The 23,267-nt window shown below is 41.2% G+C and overlaps 1 protein-coding gene across 2 annotated transcripts in view; it reads right to left on the bottom strand.

The window, feature by feature from the left end:
- Positions 1 to 14,007: 14,007 nt before the first annotated feature.
- Pkc53E (Protein C kinase 53E) overlaps positions 14,008 to 23,267 on the bottom strand; it is a 54,674-nt gene continuing 45,414 nt past the window's right edge. For both annotated transcript variants that reach the window (XM_011150006.3, XM_011150007.3), the window contains exons 5-14: positions 23,004 to 23,132; positions 18,590 to 18,743; positions 17,673 to 17,901; positions 17,180 to 17,311; positions 16,922 to 17,095; positions 16,352 to 16,443; positions 15,673 to 15,874; positions 15,014 to 15,202; positions 14,796 to 14,936; positions 14,008 to 14,679 (exon numbers count right to left, since the gene is read on the bottom strand). In XM_011150006.3, the coding sequence (XP_011148308.1) occupies positions 14,527 to 14,679; positions 14,796 to 14,936; positions 15,014 to 15,202; positions 15,673 to 15,874; positions 16,352 to 16,443; positions 16,922 to 17,095; positions 17,180 to 17,311; positions 17,673 to 17,901; positions 18,590 to 18,743; positions 23,004 to 23,132 (1,595 nt within the window). In that variant the 3' untranslated portion in view covers positions 14,008 to 14,526. The remainder of the gene's footprint in view (positions 14,680 to 14,795; positions 14,937 to 15,013; positions 15,203 to 15,672; positions 15,875 to 16,351; positions 16,444 to 16,921; positions 17,096 to 17,179; positions 17,312 to 17,672; positions 17,902 to 18,589; positions 18,744 to 23,003; positions 23,133 to 23,267) is intronic.

Below are 23,267 nucleotides of genomic sequence, written 5' to 3'. Positions count from 1 at the left end.
TATCTCTGAGACACCGAGGCTAATATTGCATGACATAACTGGCTATATTATTTTTAGCATTCAACATTTGTATATATTCGATTATTTTATTATTATTCAATATATATATATATATATATATATATATATGTATATATAATCATTAATAATTCTCTGAATTTGTATTATTCTAAATAACGTATCTATATTATGCAAGCGCCGATATTAAATCATAAATTATGTATTGTATAAAAAACACGAAATTTCTCAAAATAAATATCGTGTTGGAAAAATTGGCGCCAAATCGAACCCGATCGTACAGTCTAATAATGGCGGACGATAGATAACTCAATTAGAGCCATATTCGCGCCATCGATCATGCCATTATAATCCTTAGTCGACCGGTTTGCTTCTGTTACTCGCAATTTGAAACTTTAGCCATCTTAACCAAGCATCCCGATGAGCCTCCGTATCTCACATATAATTATAATAAAATCTGTGTTGTTACTCACCGAGAGAAGAGTGAAGTGTCGCGATTAATGATGGGACGTCAGTCTCGCTGAATTAACCGCCCATCCCAAGTGGAGATCCCAAGATCGTGGAGAAAGCCGGGAGGCTCCTTTGAAAGATGATCGTCACTCACTACGGATAACATAACGCCGATCGCAAACGATTCGACAGTCTTCCAATAATCAACGAGATAGCATTCACTCATCCGATACGCGATACCACACCGATACGACGCGAATCACTTTAAAGAAACATTCACGGAATCGCCCGGACGGACGCGACGTTTCGCGCGCTAGAATGTTCCACGACGACTGTAAGGAAGATGGCGGGCGCGTCGCTCGCGCCATCTGCGGCCACGGACTGCGTGGCAAGCGACCTGACCGGTATTTACAATTACCTTTTTTATACCTTCGCGGTATCCCACCCAAACATGTTTTTATCGGTAAAGCTGTTAGCAGGGCGATAACGTTTCCGCGAACGCCGACAAAAAGCCGGTTAGCTTGCTAAATCCTGTGTTATTGTATCTCGCGCTACATATCACGCGCACGAGATGAATATACATATTGATTTACGATCATTGAAGACCTTAATTATGCCAACTATTGCCGTAAACGATGTTTTTACCAGTCGACAAATTAATGCTAATATGAATTATTAAGCATCGTATATAAAGTCTTAGGTATTTTCCTCAATCACGATATCGCGTCGAAACCGATCGCGCCAATTAATAATGGCCGACAGTCAACAATTCAATTAGGTTCATATTCGCGCCAAGAACCACGCCATTATAGCCCTTATATACGGCCAATCGACTCGTTTCCGTTATAACCATTTTAATCGAAAGTCCCGATGAGCTGTTCATGTCTCACTTTCGGTTATAATATTCGTCCTGTTACTCACCGTGAGAACTATGAGCTGCCGCGATTAATAACAGCACCTCCATCTCGTCGACTCATTCCGGAAGTCTTGACGAAACACGAGAAGATAATTCTATGAGATTCTGTAAGAAATGAACGCAAACTACAGATAGAGGAAACATGGAACACGAATCGCGAGATATAATCGCGTGATCGCTAATATGGTCGGTGATTTGTCAGCAACCAAACACGACAGCAGTAACTTACCTAATGCGCAACGTCATCAGCACGATGCAAATTACCGGGGAAAATCACACGCAGAACTCTCCGGACGAGCAGCGTGCTTGGTCCGCTTGAAAGTTCGAAGATTCTCATCGACGAAAGGAAGATGGTGGCGGTTACCACGCTCTCGCGTTATTTGCAATCGAGATATCGAAAGTGACGTTGGTTGAAAATGAATTTTTCTAAATTTTTACTGTTTTGCCTTCAACGTTGAGAAAGATCTTTTCTCGGAAGCACGGCTCTAATCTGCATAATTTCCAAAACAATTTAGATGCAACGACAATAAAGAGTACGATCAGAGAGGAACGTGAGAGCGGCCAACACGGTGTTTTCGACGACACCGACTTTCCGCACTGGGAAAGGGCGCCATCTGCATCCATTTTGAGAGGGGAATTACGATGCTACATCCACTTTCAGGTTTCGGCGGTAAAACCTGTATTAGTTTTAGTTCAATATAATTTTTGGTGCAGCTGCGCCAAAATTTTTTGTATCAAATATTTTTTATTGCATTGTTATAATAATTAATTTGTTACAATAAGAAGTAAAATAACCATATAACTCAGTGTTTTAATAAATAATAATAAATTTTACTTTTAAAAGTTTACGTACATATAGTATAAAAACTTATGTTATGTACATAATATATATCTTAAAGAAGAAAATAATTTGAATTTGAGATTTCTAAAAATATTAAGTTAAGTATACAATAATCATATATATATGTTAGGTTTCTCAGTTGGCGCTACTGTTCTAATATATCACTTCTCTTGTACAGTAGAAAAATGTTGCAGAGTTTTATTATAGTTATAAGTTTTACTTGTAAAAACTTATGTACGCATATATACAATAAAAAAAAATAATTTGAGTTTGATACTTCTAAAAATAACACAATATGTGTTGCGCTTGTACTTGGCGCCTTTTCTTTACCTTTTTGTTTAGAAAGGTAAGTTTTATATAATATTAATATACGTTTCACGTATAACGTGATTGACTTGGAGTACTCGGTGCCCACGCGTGTTATTCATTGCGACGCATTCATACTTTCCCTGATCTGTTACATCGGATTCGATAATCTGCAAGGCACCTGAAACATAAAATGTGATATTCTCGAACAGCGTTCCTCTCAGGATTCTCTTGTCCAAAGAAAGATCAATGACGCGATCACAGATCTCGTGTATGTCATGTCAATAAAGACAGTTTGAATGCGGCGTAATATGATTCTTGAAACAGACGTAAATAAGTATTGTGAAGTTTGAAGCGAGTCTCTCACGGGCATGCTTTGAAAACACGAGTTGTTTTCATTTTCAGCTAACGGACGACGCAGGTATCAACACTGACTGGCAAGGTCAGCGACTGGTAGGGGGTAACCGTGCCTTCCCGATTGTTTGTTTTCGTACGCTTATATATGACTCCGTGATTGCGGAAAGGACATTGCGCCTCGGGCCGACGAACGACGCGCATACCGCGACGCAGAATAGTACGAGTGTCGGTTAATACGCGTTTCTTTATCCTCGAATCTTACTTGCGCGAGTGTTAGAGCTAGAGTCAGTGTCGTCGCCAGTGCTACCATGGAGTATCCGGGGGTGCTGCGACGGAGCAACCAGAAGGAGGACGTCGGATCGAGAAGTCAGGATGGAGAGAGGATTTGGAGCGCGCCGAGAGACATAGCCGAGGACAGCGATACATGATGTATGGTATTCGAGGTACCTCGAGTAATTATTATTACGCAGGATTTTTCTAATTTTAACAGACCTTACTCGAAGTAAGGACATACCCGAGTCGAAATTAGATCAGCATTCATAGTTTATCATCTGAAAAATAATAAAATAGCTTGAGATTTGATTATTCGTTAACCTAATTTCACGTAACATGAGTTCTACTTTTCTTTTCTCATAAAATATGAATGTCTATTCAAGCAAGGTTGCTGAGGCAAGCTAAGGTTTATGAATACAAATTTGTAATTCTGTTCTCAATGAAAAATTGCACATAATTTAAAAAACTATGAATAATGATCTTAGAATCTGATATAAATTTTACAAGTGTTGATTTTTATTCGTCTAATAATGCTCAGATTACTGTTTTCGTTTAGAATCTGCTGGAATGTTCGTTTCTCATTCTTGATTATCTTTCTTATTATACCGAATCTGAATTAAAATCTCTATTAGTGAAACAGCATTATTAGACATAACCGTTGTCTTTTTGCAGCTTCAGCTCTTTTAAGAGCTACAATTCTCATCATTCTCATTAGAAAAAAGAAAAGAAAAAAAAGAGAAGAAAAAAAGAAAAAAGAATTTTAAGAATGATGAGAATAAAAAGTATTTTTCATCTCCCATTTCCTCTAATTCTTATATGATTATTTAATCCTTATATATTTATCTCACGCGCAGTTTTAACAAAGGCAGTTCTATTTACGTTTTTATCTTTGTTCTCTTTCTTGCGCTGTTAAGCGAATATATAATCAACGTCAACAAAAATTGCTCATTTATTAATTAAGAATATAAGGATTAAGTACATATACATTATCGAGATAAACGAGTATTAAATAACTGCGGAATACGTCGCTGTTGAAGACTCATCATGGGCGAGACTGCGAGAGTAGCCAGATGTAACGTTCAGGTAGGACAAAGCTTGTTCACTATTGCGCACCTAGATATTCTGCATTAATTTTTCAAATTGGATGCAATTTGCAGGATTAATGTAGAATTAATATTTCGACTCGGGAAAGACTTTTTTCTATCAAATCCTAACTTGTAGAAGTAAGTACCTGAAAAATGAGAGCGAATTGTCATTGCACTTGGACAATCTTCTGACACTGATTTAAGGTATTGATCGATATTCGATTTTCAGTACTGATTTACTCATTCATTTTTCTACAAGAAAAAAAATTGATACGACTCGTTTATTTATCCGCGTTAATTTGATGAATAAATTAAATATTTGATCGGTCTTCAATTTTCGGTACTGATTTATTCTCTCATTTCTTTATAAGACAAGAAAAATTGATACGAATCATTCGTTTATTCGAGTTAATTTGTTGAGTAAATTAGAGGGATAAATACCTGAAAAATGAGAACAAATTGTCATTGTACTTGGACAATTTTCTCACACTGATTTACGGTATTGATCGATATTCGATTTTCGGTACTGATTTATTCTTTCATTTCTCTATAAGAAAAGAAAATTATACGAATCGTTCATATCCGCGTTAATTTGATGAATAAATTAAATATTGATCGGTCTTCAATTTTCGGTACTGACTGATTCTCTAATGTCTTTATAAGAGAATAAAAATTAATACGAATCGTTCTTTTATCCGACTTAATTTGTTGAGTAAATTAGTGGGGTAAGTACCTGCAAGATGAAAACAACTTGTCATTGCACTTGGACAATTTTCTGACACTGATTTATGGTATTAATCGATATTCGGTTTTCGGTACTGATTTACTCTTTCATTTCTCTATAAGAAAAAAAAATTGATGCGAACCGTACGTTTATCCGAGTTAATTTGTTGAATAAGATTAGAGGGGTAAGTACCTGAAAAATGAGAACAAATTGTCATTGCACTTGGACAATTTTTGACACTGATTTATAGTATTAATCGATATTCGATTTTCGGTACTGATCTACTCTTTCATTTCTCTATAAGAAAGAAAATTCATATGAATCGTTCATTTATCCGCGTTAATTTGATGAATAAACTAAATATTGATCGGTCTTTAATTTTCGATACTGATTTATTCTCTCATTTCTTTATAAGACAAGAAAAATTGATACGAATCATTCGTTTATTCGAGTTAATTTGTTGAGTAAATTATAGAGATAAATACCTGAAAAATGAGAACAAATTGTCAATGTACTTGGACAATTTTCTGACACTGATTTACGGTATTGATCGATATTCGATTTTCGGTATTGATTTATTCTGTCATTTCTCTATAAGAAAAAAAAAATTCATACGAATCGTTCATTTATCTGTGTTAATTTGATGAATAAATCAAATATTGATCGGTCTTCAATTTTCGGTACTGACTGATTCTCTAATTTACTTATAAGAGAATAAAAATTGATACGAATCGTTCTTTTATCCGACTTAATTTGTTGATTAGTGGGGTAAGTACCTGCAAGATGAAAACAACTTGTCATTGCACTTGGACAATTTTCTTGCCATTGATTTATGGTATTGATCTGTCTTCGGTTTGCGGTATTGATTTATTTTCTCATTTTTTAAAAGACAAAAAAAATTGATACAAATCGTCCGTTTATCGAAGTTAATTTGTTGAATAAGATTAGAGGGGTAAGTACCTGAAAAATGAGAAGAAATTGTCATTGCACTTGGACAATTTTCTGAGACTGATTTATGGTATTAATCGATATTCGGTTTTCGGTACTGATTTATTTTCTTAAAAATATAGTTTATTTTTTTTTTCATATTATTTTTTTAAAAGACAAAAAAAATTGATACCAATCGTTCGTTTATCCAAGTTAATTTGTTGAATAAGATTAGAGGGGTAAGCACCTGAAAAATGAGAACAAATTGTCATTGCACTTGGACAATTTTCTGACACTGATTTATGGTATTAATCGATATTCTATTTTCCGTATTGATTTACTCTTTCATTTTTCTATAAGAAAAAGAAATTCATAAGAATCATTCATTTAACCGCGTTATTTTGATGAATAAATTAAATATTGATCGGTCTTCAATTTTCGGTATTGACTGATTCTCTAATTTCTTTATAAGAGAATAAAAATTGATACGAATCGTCTTTTTATCCGACTTAATTTGTTGAGTAAATTAGTGGGGTAAGTACCTGCAAGATGAAAACAACTTGTCATTGCACTTGGACAATTTTCTTGACATTGATTTATGGTATTGATCAGTCTTCGGTTTTCGATATTAATCTATTTTCTCAATTTTTTATAAGACAAAAAATTGATACGAATCGTCCGTTTATCGAAGTTAATTTGTTGAATAAGATTAGAGGGGTAAGTACCTGAAAATTGAGAAAAAATTGTCATTGCACTTGGACAATTTTCTGACACTGCTTTACGGTATTGATCGATATTCGGTTTCCGGTACTGATTTATTTTCTTAAAAATATAATTTATTTTTTTTTTAATATTATTTTTTTAAAAGGTAAAAAAAATTGATACCAATCGTTCGTTTATCCAAGTTAATTTGTTGAATAAGATTAGAGGGGTAAGTACCTGAAAAATGAGAACAAATTGTCATTGCACTTGGACAATTTTCTGACACTGATTTATGGTATTAATCGATATTCTATTTTCGGTATTGATTTAGTCTTTCATTTTTCTATAAGAAAAAAAGTTCATAAGAATCGTTCATTTAACCGCGTTATTTTGATGAATAAATTAAATATTGATCGGTCTTCAATTTTCAGTAATGACTGATTCTCTAATTTCTTTATAAGAGAATAAAAATTGATACGAATCGTTCTTTTATCCGATTTAATTTGTTGAGTAAATTAGTGGGGTAAGTACCTGTAAGATGAAAACATCTTGTCATTGCACTTAGACAATTTTCTAACACTGATTTATAGTATTGATCAATATCCGGTTTTCGGTACTGATTTAGTCTTTGATTTCCCTATAAAAGAAGAAAAGATTGATACAAATCGTGTGTTTATCCGTGTTAATTTGATGAACAAATTCTATATTGATCGTTATTCGATTTTCGGTACTGATTTACTCTTTCATTTCTCTATAAGAAAACAGAAAATTAATACGAATCATCCATTAATCCGCGTTAATTTGATGAATAAATTAGGTATTGATTAGGCCTTCGATTTTCGGTACTGATTTATTCTCTCATTTCTTTATAAGAGAAGAAAAATTGATACGAATCGTTCGTTTAACCGAGTTAATTTGTTGTGTAAATTGGACAATTTTCTGACACTGATTTATGGTATTAATCGGTATTCGATTTTCGATACTGATTTACTCTTTCATTGCTCTATAAGAGAAGGAAAAATTGATACGAATCGTTCATTTATCCGCATTAATTTTTTCTTTTATTATATATAAGTGGTCCATGGGACGATTAAATATTCGAATACATGTTACCGTATCAAAGTCTACTTTATAATAAACGATTTGACACGTCTGGAGACGCATGATGTATCGTTGCTCGCATCCCATTCCCTTCGTCCTGCTTCCCTGTATGAAATGTCGAATTGAAACGTATTAAAAAGTATTGACATTTTGTATGAGTCTGAATTCTGAATCTTTTTGATCCGAAGAAAAGGATTGATGAAAAGTATTAGTTCCCATTAAATTTTACTGCGCTAAATGCGAGACGGTCTCTTTCGCCCGGGTGCCTCACCAGGGAAATTTCTCTGGTACGCTAAATCCCGTAAGGTCATCAATCTTTGTAGTATATCTCGTCGGTGCATACGGTTTATATTACCTGTACATACATATTTTGAAACATTTTCTTTGGATATTATATCAAACGGATTTTGCATATCACGTAATATCCTTCGGACTACACGGACATTATTATTTTGATCATTTTGATTTCTTTGATATTCATTGAATTATCCAGAACGCGCAACTGCCATGTTGAACGACTCAATTGTCGTGTGAAATGTTTCGATTTTCACAAATTCATATAAAATTTTTCATTTTTCACTAATTCACAGAAGTCTCACTTTTTATTAGTTCACGTTAGGAAAAAGATTCATGATCGCTGCCCCGAGCAGCTGCAACGCTTTTCGAATCATCTATGTCGGCGCGCTTTTACTTCTCAGATTTCTGTCATTAATAACTTGATAATTATTGCGAATCTCGCAAAATGATATGGGATTTTATGTTTGTCTCAACCCAATCTACCCTCACACTTCGGGTTGGCAGCTAATTACCGGACACTTCGTATGATCTTCATGATATTAATCATACACAATGTCAATTCTTTTTTTGTTTGCACATGGTAACATGTTAATTCATGTTATAAACGCGTAACAATGTGCGAGACCGTGCTTGTCAAGTACGCTATTATGGTTGTAGCACGGACATAAACCGCCTAAGAATGGATGTAGCACGGACTGCCACCACATACAGGTTTTACCGCCTAAACCTGAAAGTGGAAGTAGCATCGTTGTTCCCCTTTCAAAATGGATGCAGATGGCGCCCTTTTCCAGTGCGGAAAGTCGGTGTCGTCGAAAACACCGTGTTGGCCGCTCTCACGTTCCTCTCTGGTACGATACGCGCGTATCCGAATCCGTCTGGAATATATCGATTACTTACGTGATGTCGATGACTGTAACAATCGATTAGTATTACGATCAATTATTGTGATCGATGATTAGTGGCTGCAACGAACGACTTTCTCTTCCAATTTGGTTCCTGCAGCCGTAGCATGTGCCGATTGTCAATTTGGAGATAAAAGTCACATATGTAAGGTAATTCTGCCAGTTATTTTATACTGTATACTGCGCGACCGGCATTTTCTTCAAATATCCCAACCTGTTTGAAGTAAATACTCGACGGACGAGAAATTGCTCGCGCGTAAAGACACAGAGTCTCTCTAACAAACCTTCTCATGACACGATTCGGAACTTTTATTACGACATTATAAATGCACAAAAACATCTTAAAAATATGCGTGTACGTGTAAATACGTGTGTGTGTGTGTGGGTGTGTGTGTGTGTGTGTGTTATAAGAGCATGTAATCGAGAGAACGATAGATTTAATTACAGCATGAGAAAGGATGAGTAGAACTACGCGGCGATTGATATTACCTTTGTATACATACACTACGCCTCTGACTATCTCCTATCTTCTTCCTCGTTATCTTTTTTTATCGTTTTTGCATTTTTGCTTGCTACTCCTGTTGTTTAACTTAAAAACTAAGTAACGCTCTAGTGAACCGCTAGACTACACTCTGCGACTACGCGCGCGCGGTACGTACACGCATTTGCAGCACTTGGCAATTGATAACCTGTGTACCTCTAAATCTCTTAAGCAATCGCAACTCTTGAATGCGGTTATAACGAGTCTCTGAAATTCTCTACAGAAAAATAAATGTACATGTCACAATGCCGAGAAATGCTTTGCAAGAGAAAAGAAACTTATCTTTGAGTAATTTTATAAAGAAAAAAACGTAACAATTTTCCGCTAATATTTCACCGATTTCATGAAACAAAAACAATCAATATCGCCACAAATGCATCACGTACACGAACGGATTGTTCCAATCCGCGATTCTGAATGAAAAATGTCTCATCTTGTTTTCAACAACGTATTATCTACCTTCTCGTCTCTACTTTCACCTCGTTGAGGAATATGTTATTCCGTAAGTGTGAATTTTCCCGTTCAGAACTGCGGCGGACGAGCACGCGCGCACTCGCTGCTTCGGTCCCCGAAATCGTGTCAATAAAAATGTATTCTACCCCTTACCTTTGAAAAAGGTCAAAGCGTAACATCTAGAACGAGATTAGAAAAAAGATTTTTAGAGAGAGAGAGAGGGAGAGAGAGAGAGAGAGAGAGAGAAAGGGAGGGAGAGAGAAAGAGAGAATGACAGCTAAAAGGGAAATGAGTATAGGAAAGGAAGAGAGACAGAGAAACAGATCGAGTATAGAGACGCAGCTGCGTCGAAAGCACGTGATAATCACATGCCACGTCTCTATTAAGGAAAAAAAAACAAGCACAAGTGTTGTAAAATTCACTGTCACTTATTTGACATTTCTCATCAAGATTTCACCGCTTTTCGTTATTCGCCACTGATCAGTCACGCAGAAGCGAGAGTGGATTGCTAAGGATATGTTTCGCGAGTTTCGCGGGTGTACCGCGTTTTCTGCAATTAACTCTGAACAGTACGAGTTGCGATTTTTCACGTTTGCGCTTCACGTTTGCGGAAACGTGAATCGTGCACGCGTTGCAATCAAAATCCCGTTAGATCTTTCTCATTGGGGAAAAATTCCTAAAGAAAAATTCCTGGAGAACGTTTCCAATTCAAACTCAATTTTGCAAGAATAAGAATTTTTCGAGAGAATGTACTGTTTAGAGTTAAATTCTCACAGATGACGGTATTACTTTCGAATCTTATTAACAATCGTGTGAAAGTACGCCACCGTACAATACGAATCATCAAAAAGGAATGAGAATAACTTGTAACTTGGCTAAATCGGCTAAATCGAGACGAAATAAAATCCTGAAGTTACAAAGTCGCGCCTTTCAAAATTCCTTGTGGATAACGCACTCTCTCTTTCTCACGGATTCTCGTATGCATCTCGGCGACTTATCAGCTACTCCTTCTTACACGGTGTCTTTTTACAACGCATAGATAGTGTGTACAAAGTAAAGAGCGCTACGAGGATTATCACGCTCGTGACAACGAGAGATCTGTACTAGACTCATAGGAAAAGAAGGGAGAAGCGGCACGGCCTCCCCCTCTCGAGTTTCATTTCTTTTTTAGTACAAAAATAGATTTCGGGCGCAGATCGCGCAACCCCCTGCAGAAATATTCAAAGTCTGCGTTATTTAACACAAAGCGCCAATTTAATATCCTTATCGTGGTCACAAACGAGACCGTAGATTGGATTTTCGACCGTGGAGCGTGGAGAATGGTATACATTGTGACAGATACAGAGATTTCGTCTTGGTTTATTATTACGTTACTTAAAGTTGCTATATAATATCGAGGATAATAAGCGAGAAATCGTGTGTGTATAATCGTAATGTCCGTAGACGTGAAAACGAATGCGAAGAACGGAGGATAGATGGAGAGTAAATTGAAGTCAAACTACCGTCACATTTGAGACTCATAACGGCGCAATTGTATAATACAATGGACCGGTATAATTATAATCGATAACATATCGCACTACTACAAAAGGAACAATGAAATTCTGCCGCCGAGATTCGTGGCCTACGTGAGTTACGAGTTTCCAAAATTACACCGATGAAACTGAATAGCTGGAACGACGTGTGTGTGTGTGTGTGTGTGTGTTTGTGATTTCGCAGTAAGACTGCGCGAAGTCGCCCGATCGAAGAACAAGATTGAATCGCCCATTGAAAAAAGGGGGCAAGAACTACTTTGAATTTTTATTATCGGAGTACGCTCAATTATAACTGATACCCTCATATTGCAAAGAAACGCACGTAAACTCGTATCCTTTCATCGCAGCGGGATGCCGTCTACATGTATGTATGTGCATTACAATTAAAATTTTTCACAGAAAGAGAAAGAGAAAGAGAGAGAGAGAGAGAGAGGGAGAGAGAGAGAAGGAGGGAGAAACACAATCGTACCCGTCATATTCGATGCGAGTTTCCTACAAAACGAATATAACGAAAATGCCTAACAGCGAGTCCAAATTCCGCCGTGATGAAATGATGATGGTGGACTCAATTATGGCAAAGATTTTAAAAGTTCGCTTACGCAATAGAAATTGACACGAGACGAGGAAAAGGATACGAGCTCGTCCTTGAATCTTTATTTTAATACATATACACTGCAACTCGACGATAAACGGCGACTGTGTCTTTTCGCTCAATGGATATGCTTCGTGGAAAGTTTCGCAAGATAGACGAAGAAGATATAGAAAGAAGATACGACGATTTGATCGCTCACAGAGTGAAGAAAACTTCTCTGTCATTACTTTTTCTCTCTTTGGCAATATTATACGATTTGTTGTAATTTTGGCGTGAATAAGAAGTCGCTCGTCGAGTTGCCAATGCGGATGTACAAAACCGAAGGGAAAGCTTGTGTCAAACTCGTTGAACCCATCGACTACGTCTACAATGATTACGCCGCAACCACACTGAAAGAAATGCAAGATTGACGAGAAAAATATATTGCGTGAGTTCGAGCATGCCTCTTCTGGCGTATTCTTTTTTTCTCTCTTATGCTCGCTTGTACTAAGTTCCTCTTCTATCGGACTCTCCTCGACAAGACGAAGCAGGAAGACTCGGCGAGAAGAGAGACGCATCAGTGCAACTACAAAGGATGCGAGGAGAGCGCTAAGTGGACCAAGATAATCTCCTTGATCCTTTCGATTGTCAGCGAACGCAAAATCATCTTTTGCGCACGATTGTCTCCTTTTTGCGAGACATGACGATACATATATATATATATATATATGTATATATATATATATATATATGTGTGTGTGTGTGTAGTGTGTAATAACATATATTATGACATAGGATCATAAATCCCATCGCAAGGGAACATACGATGAAAAATAATATGTACATCGTGTGTCACATGATCGCAGAGAGTCTGAGAGATGTACATTAGTCGTGTGTTGATATTTTCTCGCATATTCGTCCCACGTAAAACATTATTGCGTCCGATAATGTCGCGCCCGTGGCGCATATCGCGTCAGCAAAGAGTGAGTAAAACTACAACGTGTACACCGCCGCTTTTATATTGTCGACTTTATCCTCCGCGTAAACGCAAAACTATTGTGTCTATGCGACCCGTCTCATTTCTACACTATTCGACGCGCGCGGTGATTTCACTTCCCTTCATCGACATCAGCCGCGACCGACATGGCGCGTTTCGATACGTTCCGTCATTACTTACTGATCTATTATACGAATTTATCGGGTACGATTTCTGCAGCCGTATCCGCGCTTCCATCGAAGGACGACGGAGAAAAACTAGAAAAGACACTTCAGATTCGTGCTTCCGTAACAGATAAGGGAGAAAGGAACAGATATCATACATCGTCTCGTGAGACTAGACGTGTGTATTTGTGTGAATACGAGTATGATCGCATATCCGTACGTGTGTCTATATGCTTGTGTCTATGTCTGAGTTGTTGAATGTGTGTCTGTCAATATATGAGAGTCGATCTCGACGTAGCACTAATAAATTCTTAACCCGTCGTAAGTCCGAAGAGTCTAAGGACCGGGCTCTCTAAAGATTCGCTACTTAAGAAGATTAAACTGACTGAGAAGTGCAACGTTAACGAAATATCGATAGAAATTTAATGTATAATATATGTATTATATTATATATATACATATATGTGTATATAAATATATACATGTAAATGTATATATGTAATATATACCGCATATACTGTGACTGTATGTATATATATTTTTTTTAATGTATATGTATATATAATCATATATTCATTTTTTCATTAGTCCAATATATATATATATATATTATATATATACTCTGGAAGGCGACAGTAGAGAGACTACTGAAGTAAATGCATAATAATATACGCAGAAAACGAAGACATTGATTTTGAAATTTTCCATCTTGCCCGTCGCGACGCACTTTCTTCTTCTTCTTCTTCTTCTTCTTCTTCTTCTTCTTCTTCTTCTTCTTCTTCTTCTTCTTTCCCTTCTTCTTCTTCTTTTTCTTCTTCTTCTTCTTCTTCTTCTTCTTCTTCTTCTTCTTCTTCTTCTTCTTCTTCTTCTTCTTCCTCTTCCTCTTACTCTTCTTCTTCTGTTTCTTTTCCGCTATGCAAGGAAACGCAATATTTTTACGCGCGCTATTTCTCCGTCCGTCGACTTCGTCCTTCCTTCGCGACAGCTATCGTAGATTTGTTCGACGCATCTTCACAGCACCCATTTCCTTCTTCAATTTTCTTCTCCCTTACAGCGTAGTGATGCATACGCGATTATCGTACGCGATTGCTTAGAAATACATTAAAGAGTCTCGCATAAACTCTTATTAACGAGATTCAAAAACGACGGTGTCTTAGGTTCTCGCTTTTGTCACTTTCACGAGATTGCTAGAGCGAGATTCAGAGATAGAGAGGCAGAGTGAGAGTGAGAGAAAGAGGTAAAGAGAGACGAGAAAGAACTCGACAGAGAGCGAGAGAGGAAAATGAGAGAGCCCTGAGTGACAAAGAGGAAGATGAATGGCAAGGAATGAAGTGGAGAGTAGGTACGAGCCTGAGAAAGTATTCGCTTAGACGTGTTGCACAAACTCTGGATTGAGAAACGAAAAGCCCATAAATTCCGTCTGGTCCAAGTTCATCATGAACAGCTTATCCGTGGGAGTCAGATCCGTCTTTTCCGAGGTGAACTGTTTGTCGAAGTTGCTCACGTCCTTACGATGTTGCTGAAACGCACGATGAACGATCATCGTAAAGATACTTTCCTCTCTGTCTCACTTTCTCCTTCGGAGAAACGAAATCTAAATAAATCCGAGAGAATATCCATCGGCCAGATACTTACAATCTTTGGCTTGAAGGGTGGCTGCACCTCGCGATTCTCTATCTTCTCCCAGTCGATACGTCGGAAGAAAGCGTGGCTTCGAACATCGTCCTCGCCGCGCATTCCACAGCCTAGTCTCTTGCTGGGATTCTTCGTGAGGAACTACGATAAACGCAAACTCGTCTATATTACACGAGAAACCGTAGGAGCGACGCGAATACGGCAGAGGACGAGCTTACCGCTTTACAAACTTCTTTAGCCTCTTTGGACAGACTCTTTGGATAACTGACATTGTGGTCCGTGATCGCGGAGAACAATTCGTCCTCGTCCTCGCCGTCGAACGGCGGCTGACCCACTAACATTTCGTACAGCAATACGCCGTAAGCCCACCAATCCACAGACTTGCCGTAGGGTTGATACAAGATAATCTGCGCAAAGACCAAGAGCAGCGTGAGCATGTCCCAGAGTTGCGCTTGAGTTTTAGCTCATACCTCGGCACTAACCGGATAATATAATCACACACATACACACACACACACAAATCCTGGTTGCTCCGATTACTACTTGCGAGATTCAGAATTGATTTTTCTTAGTGAGAACATCGAGGTGGTAAGAACGATAAGCCATTTTGAATAAAGGACTTCTCGCGAACTAAGCTTCAGAGAGCCAAAGATAAATAACGTTATTTGTCGTTCCATTTAAACTTGGCTTTACTTTACTTAGAATTTTAATACAAAGTTTAGTTATCCAAGTATCAAAGGTTGAAGCTCGACGGTCTTCTTCCGGATTGCTACCGAGGAAAAATCGACTCTGGACCACAGACCCAATAATGCCACGTGTTATCCGCCACAGCAATCGAGAACGTTCAGCACATACGAGATCTACGTAAAGTATTCACCTCGGGCGCTATATAATCGGGTGTGCCGCAAAAGGTCTTGGTGGTCTTGTCGCCGGTGATGCCTTCCTTGCACATACCGAAATCCGCAATCTTGATGTGGCCGTCCTGATCCAGTAGGACGTTGTCGAGCTTGAGATCGCGATAGACGATTCCGCGGGAGTGCAAATAGAACAAGCCGATCGCAATCTCGGACGAATAGAATCTGCAAGATAGCGCAGTCACTGGGGATTCAATCGCCAAATTTCGCGCGAGAACTCGCGCACGCTGTAGGAATCAAATAATCGAATGCGCGAACAAACGGTCGCGAGGTTAATGAGTAAAAATTCAGGTCACCAGCAGCGGCGGCGAAAGCGACGAGGATAAGGAGGAGGACGAGGACGAGGACGAGGACGAGGACGAAGACGAAGACGAAGACGAAGACGAAGCCACCCGCGGCCTCCGTCGTCGTTGCCGCCGCCGCCGCCGTCGCCGTGCGCAAACGTCCGCCTCGAGACACGTCTCCCGGGTACAATCGGTTTTCATTTCGTATTCGGAACGTGTTGAGAAAGTTCGACAACGTGAATCGCTCAAGAGTTCTCGTCCCGGCGCGTTCCCACGTCGTCTCACGGTGCTTTAATAGAGTTAAGGATATCGATCCGCAAGTTAAAGCGGAGCACGTTCATGGACGCTAAATACTCACACTGCCACGGGCTCTTTAAATTTGCCACATTGCTGTATTTGGTACATCAGATCGCCACCGTTCACGTATTCCATCACGAAGTACAGACGGTCCTGAAGCGGAAAGCAGAAAGTGGATCCCGTAAGCCGCCGTTGGCAAGCAAGTGTTCGCTTAATCTTTCATCGCGGTTCGTATCGTTTTGCGTGCGAGGACACGAGAGAGAGAGAGAGACAGAGATAGAGATAGAGAGACAGAGAGAGAGAGAGAGAGAGAGAGAGAGAGAGAGAGAGAGAGAGAGAGAGAGAGAGAGAGAGAGAGAGAGAGAGAGAGAGAGAGAGAGAGAGAGAGAGAGAGAGAGCTTACGTACCCTTCTCGTTCGACATTTCCCTTTGCGAAAATTTAATCAAACGCTTAATAAGCAGCTTACTCTACACGGAGCACGTTTGAATAATCGAACTTTGGTGCCCTCCTTCGTTATTGCGCGATGAAACGAATAGCTATTCACATTTCATCCGACAAGTGACTCGTTCAATTTCTATTTCTTTTCAAAAGTGGCATTTACATACAATCTTAATAAGCCATTAGTCGTACCATTGTCTGGAAACAAGAATGCAGCTGCACCAAGAAGGGCGGCTTGCTCGAGAGCGCGAGCACGCGTTTCTCGACCATCGTGCACTCCACGTCGTCGTCCTGGATAATAATATCCTTCTTGAGGATTTTGATGGCGTACAGTTCATCGGTGCCTTTCCTCTCCGCCAGCAATACCTGCGAATCAATCGATCCCATCGAGACACGGCCGAATTCGATGCCCGAAGACATTTCTTGTCAGTCACCGAGAGAGTGACTCACCTTGCCGAAGCTGCCCTTGCCGAGTACCATCAGGAAGTTGAAGTCGCTGGCTCGTATCAGATCGCTCTTACCCATGTTGTGCGGCACGTCTTTGTCCTGGGCCGTGTGTGTCTTCTTCGTCACCGAAGTTTTCTGAATAAAGCCAGAAGGAAGCGTTCACGCGCGTGAGAGAGCGCGTGCATAAAACGACATTCGTGGATCCCGGACATTTGTTATCTCGAGTGCAACAAACGGCATTCCGCGTTTATTCGGAATAACCGCGGTTACTCGGAAGCGAGCTTCGCCGCGAAATTCCGGCCGCGAGGCCGCTAATCCGAGGGCGTTTCTCCGATGAAATAAATCTCAGCGGAAAGTAACCGATCGTTAATTCTCCGTTGTTCCACATCGAAAAGCGTAAATAACACGCTTTCTCTTCTCGTTCTCTCGCATTTTAACGGGACGCATAAATCACGCCGGGGCGCCGGGACGCCGCGGCAGATGAACAAATAAATACCCGCATTTTGGTTTTAAGCTCGGCGAGGTCAACGCCCTCCTCGGGAACAGGTACATTGTAGAACTCTCCCTCCTCTTGGGTGAGCAGCTTGAACCAGCCGCTCGCGGGCGCTTTGATAAGCTCCGATATGCCGAAGGACAGGGATCCCATAAAATCATTCCTGGACGTTCGATCCCAATCCCACACCTCGATCAACAGCCGCCTATCTTTATCCTCGGGCTTGAGGTCGCTGGTAGAAGAAATCAGAATTTGCTAACCGTTGTTTTAGCTTACGAGCAAAGGTAAGGTCCAATCGTCGGTAATTCAATCTCGAGATATCCCCCTCCCTCGCTCGTACGACGTCTCGATTGAATTTCGTTATTGATAGAATCAGAGAGAGAGAGAGAGAGAGAGAGAGACTTATTTAAAAGGAAAACACAAAATCCAGAAAGTAACTCGCCCGCAATTGCCGTGCAATTGATTTCACTGCGACCGGCGGCGGTCGACCGTCGACGAGAGAAATCAAGCTGGGCGAATTTAGATTTAAAGCGAGCCGCCGGTCACGGGGGAACGCGGCAAATGTTTACGCGAAATCTCCGGCGTGGTATGCGTTTTGCGACGTGCGATCCGCGATTCGGAAATCAGCTTCGCTGCGGAATCGATATTCAGCCTCACGGGCGAGGTTGTAGTTCGTCTCGGTGAAGAGAGCGAACATAAACGGAAATGTGTCTATCGTCTCAGGTTACGCAGCCGCAGGAAGACGCTCGCGCGTCTTCGCAGGAGAGCGTCTCGAGAAGAAGCACTTTGCTGCTCGTGTCGGGGGGGGGGGGGAACAGTTTAATTCCCAGGAATAAAAATCTAATTGTCCGGCGCGCGGACTCTCTCTGGGGGATCAGCGAGGAGGGCCTTAGGAGGAGGCGGCGGCGGCGATTACTTACAAGATGATTGTCTCGTTCCATTCTGGATTTAAGCACGACTTGATTGTCTTTGTTTTCTTCTTCACGTTGTCCGAGTCCGGAATGAGCTTCAGCTTAACGTAAGGATCCGACAGCCCGTTCGGATCCATCGGAATGAGATTTCGTCCCTCCCGCACTGCAAACGAGCGGATCCAAGTTGTTTCGGGGGGGGAATTCGGGGCGAACAATGACGCACGACGTGTGCGTGTGCGTGATAAGACATGCGTGAATCTCCCCGTGAAAACCGCGTGCTCTCTCCTGAAGAGACCCCCCCCCGTATCGATGTATCGATAAGCGCAGAGTTTGAGTGGCGAGCGAGCCACGAGATGCATCGAGCGCAAAAAGCAGCGCTTTGCAAGCTGCTAATTACAGACCTTGTAATACCGCGGGTCATTCGGCCTGCCTTCGCTCCGCGCATATTTTTGGACACGAATCATCAAACTGACGCTCCAGATTAGACGCGCGATTTGTACACGACGACGGCTTTCTTCTTCGCGACGGCGATCGATACCTGTCTCTCCTCTACGATTATTTGCCTTTCCGTCCCGAAACACCCCGGTATCGATCTTCCGCAAATTGCTGGCCGGCCTCGTTTACATAATCTTCGCCGTGCCGCCAAAGCTGAATATGACCGCGAGAGGGAAAGAGAGAAAGAGAGGAAGGTACGAGGTTTTGTAATAATTAAGAATACTTTGGCTAATAGAAGGGTGAATGACTACGAGAGACGCGATTAATTGAAGGGCGAAAAGTCGGGCATTGTTTGCCGCGCGCGCGCAGAAAGCTGTATTAAGCGCATTTTATCGTTGATTTTAATTAAACCTCGACGACCGACGATGGTAATATCCTGCCTGGCGGGCAGCCTGGCGGCTGGCACGCCGCGAACGAGTCCGAAGAAAGTTAATTTTCAAGATAATCGACAGGTGATAAGAGTCCTGTGGCAGCCCGGCCGGTCGACACGCCATTTCGCCGCGCGGCGCCTATCGTGCCGCGCCGCCGATGAAAATAGAGCGATACGCTGATACGAGATGCTGTCTCGCGGCTGGTATTTCGCAAATTGATTACGGCACGCCGCACGGCAGTGGGGCCGGATAACAAACATTCTTTGGTTGAAAATTCTCTGGAGAGCTGAATTTCCAACCGATCATCGACACCAATGGATGAGGGGTTGATCCTGAATAAATTCCGAAGAGATCTGTCCTGTCAATATTTAAAAAGAAATTTTTTTCACGAATTACTAGCCCCAAAAGAGGAAAAATCATCGTTAAACGCGAGAAACTTGTGAAATTCGCTCATTATTCGACACTTATTTCTATCCAACAGCGTATTCAGCGGATTGAAACTATGAAACCAATCAACAGACACCTCGAGATTGGTCGATCTTGAAGCAGAAACTCATTAACCCAAAACTCATACGCCCAAAATACAAAAACATCAAATATAGACCCGTTCAGCACAAAACCGAGGGATTTGGAGTCTTAAGCCCATCAACCTAGGAATCTATCAATCCGAGAACTTTTTAGCTCGTGGATGCATGAAGAGCAGCAACGTATATAACATTATGAGCCGCAAATGAAATTCTGAGTCTTCTAGAAGGTGATTATAAGTTCTGGGTTCAGGTGATATTAAGTTCTTTTCGCATTTAGTATCCATCGGCTCGAACCCAAGTACACTGTACTTGAAACTTTTCGGACAAACCCTAAACCCTGAACCGATAATTTCCTCAAAATTTCGGCTAGACAGATCTCTTTGGGATTTATTCGGAGTCAACCTCATCCATTAGTGTCGATGATCGGTTGGAAATTCAGGTAACTCTAGAGAATTTGCAATCAAAATATGTCATCTGACTCCACCGTGCGCCGCTATCATTCGCGAATGATAACACCGTCCACAGCTTCTGTCCCAAATTTTGCCGCTCTATATAGCGCACACTCTATATAGCGCGCGACGCTCAGATATGGAAATTTACTCGAAGACTCGAGAAGGCTTTCCGAGCGCACGCACGTGAGGAAGACGCACGTCGAGCGAGACTCGAGAATCACACGTCCGTCCGGTGGTTGTGCAAATTCCCCGAGAAAAAATAGATCTCGCTGCGCGTGCAATATAATCCGGCGAACGCGCGCGCGCGACGCGGATTCTCTCATCCGTCTCTCGTGCTTTTAAACACAAACACACACACAGCCTCTTTCGAGAGTCGTCGTGGCCGCGCCGCGCCGCGCCGCGCCGGCCGCGCGGCGCGGCGCTCGCTCGTTAGTTACCGAGAGTTTCAGCAAGCCGAATATCCGCTTTTAAGGTCTTTGTAACACGAAGCGATATTCACCGAGGCGACAAGTATTATTACGATTCGAACGCGATAGCCGGGCGCGGTTGAGAGAGTTCGCGCCGGCCCCACTCGCCGTAAACCGATTTCACAAGAGGGCCATAGAAAATTTAATGTACTCACAAGCCACGGCGAATTTAGGGAGAGAGCCGGCGAGCGAATATGTCGAGCGTGGCGAGTTACTCGCCAGCTGCGGATAATTACGCTCTCAGGGTTGTAACGCGGCATTCAGACGCTATTACGGTGGCCTCGGTGATAATGAGTGCGCATGCGCACTCGCGGCGAACCTTATCGATACCTCCGATATTTCGCGAGAGCGTCGATGACGATGATGACTTTGCTAAATGCTCGCAGTCCATGGACTTTGGAGTCCATAAAAAGCGGCATTCTAATTAGATTCAACAAGGTAGCGATATTCGTCTCTCAAGCCGCTTGATAAGGAGACTTTAACGAGCTATCAATATGGCGACGCTGTAACGTTCGTTTCTCTCAATATATCTGCCTGCTGTCTCATACAATCACACACTCGGAGTCTCCACTCGTCGACTTTCGATCATTCGGGTCGCTGCTACCACCGCTGCAGCGAGCGTACGTACTCGAACGTACTTAATTAGCCTGTTTACAATGCCTTGAGGAAGAAAGCCAACGAGTTTTCTTTTCCCGATCGCGGAATGACCTCGCCCCGGCGTGAAAAACACGCCGCGAAAAGCTCTCTCGCATGCGAAAACGTTTCGCCATGATGGCGCGCGCGCGCGCGCTCGCCACGTCGGTGAAATTTAAATCGGAAATCCTACCGCGACGCGATCGAACCGCCCATTAATTGAATTAAAAGCCCCGCCCCCATCCCCGCCGTGCTTCACATTTGAATGCAATATCGAGACGCGAGGTCGTAACTAACGACGAGTGGTATACATTATTTTTTAATATTATTTCATCCTATATACGAACGGAGAAACTGTGTTGCTGTGAGAAAGGTCGGCGTGAAATATTTTGCACCGTTCCGCGAAACGGTGATGCGCACAAGTCGCGCGCGATATAAATGAGATTTCCCCGCGAATATCAATTTTTGCGTGCGTTTAATGTGATATGACATTTAATTCTCCATTTTTCTCCCCGCAGCGCCGCAGCGTGGCAGGCTATTACAGGCGCGGCGGCGGCAGCAGCAGCAGCAGCAATGCATTTTGCATTTTCAATTTTCTCGCCGCAATCCTTCTCCCTTTCTTTCGCGTCGCGAAATGGAGAAAATGCAGCTGGCACGACTACCGGCGGACGAAAATACCTATACCATATACGTTGCTACAAAATGTACAAATCGCAAATCGCGCACAGGACCGCGCGATCTATTCGGCTATATCTCCCGTTATTTCAGACACGTAGCGTTGTCGACACGCGACAGTTTGCAACAAAGTCCGAGCAAGATGAAAGTAATTTCGCAAAGTGGAAAATGCAGACGACGTTCGATAACCCCGCACTGATAGAAGAATATAGTTGAATTAACTACAATCTCAACTATATTTTATAGTTCATTTTGGCGTCAACCATATTTTTATAGTTCGTGGAACCTGCAAAATATAGTAGAATAAACACAAATATATAGTCAATGATTGTCTTAAATAATTGTTTAGTTACTTTTACCACGTATATATGGTAATTTCTCATTCACAAATATAGCGAGAGTTAATATTCATATAGTTACATCTGTCATCATTTAGCAAATATTCTGATAACATTGACTATATAAAAGAGTTACTTTACCTACCATTTTATATTTGTATCCATACATTAACCATAATTTTAGTTTAACTTACCATATAATTCTTAGTAAAAATATTATATGGTTGATTATACTATGCCTATATCGTATTACCGATATTATGGTAATACTTGCTATAAATATGATATTTCGGACTATAATTTAGTTACTACATCATTATAGTTCCAAATATCGTATACTTTTCTCTTTTCTCAGTGCGAGTGCACGGCGGACGAAAAAATCTCGAGAGAGAGAGAGAGAGAGAGAGAGAGAGAGAGAGAGAGAGAGAGAGAGAGAGAGAGGAGAGAGAGAATCGCGATACGTACCTTCTATGTTGAGCTTGCTACCGGAACACGTGATGTGCAGGTGTATACGACCACGTCTTTCGGTGTGATCGCATCCGCATAGATTCGGCACGCTCTCCTCGCATCTCTTGTGCACGTTCATGTCACATGCTGCGTCATCAGATCATCAAGGATTATCATCATCGGTCGTGGCGACTCGGCGAGATATCGGAACATTGTCGGGCCGAGTGTCGGAAACCGCAGCTGCTCTCGCGTGTGTCATGTGCGATATTTACCCCCGCACTT

The sequence above is a fragment of the Harpegnathos saltator genome, unplaced genomic scaffold, assembly GCF_003227715.2.
Source record: "Harpegnathos saltator strain DR-91 unplaced genomic scaffold, Hsal_v8.6 scaffold86, whole genome shotgun sequence".
NCBI classification, from domain to species: domain Eukaryota; kingdom Metazoa; phylum Arthropoda; class Insecta; order Hymenoptera; family Formicidae; genus Harpegnathos; species Harpegnathos saltator.
Note: the sequence above shows the minus strand (reverse complement) of the source record. Positions and strands in the feature narration are given on the sequence as shown.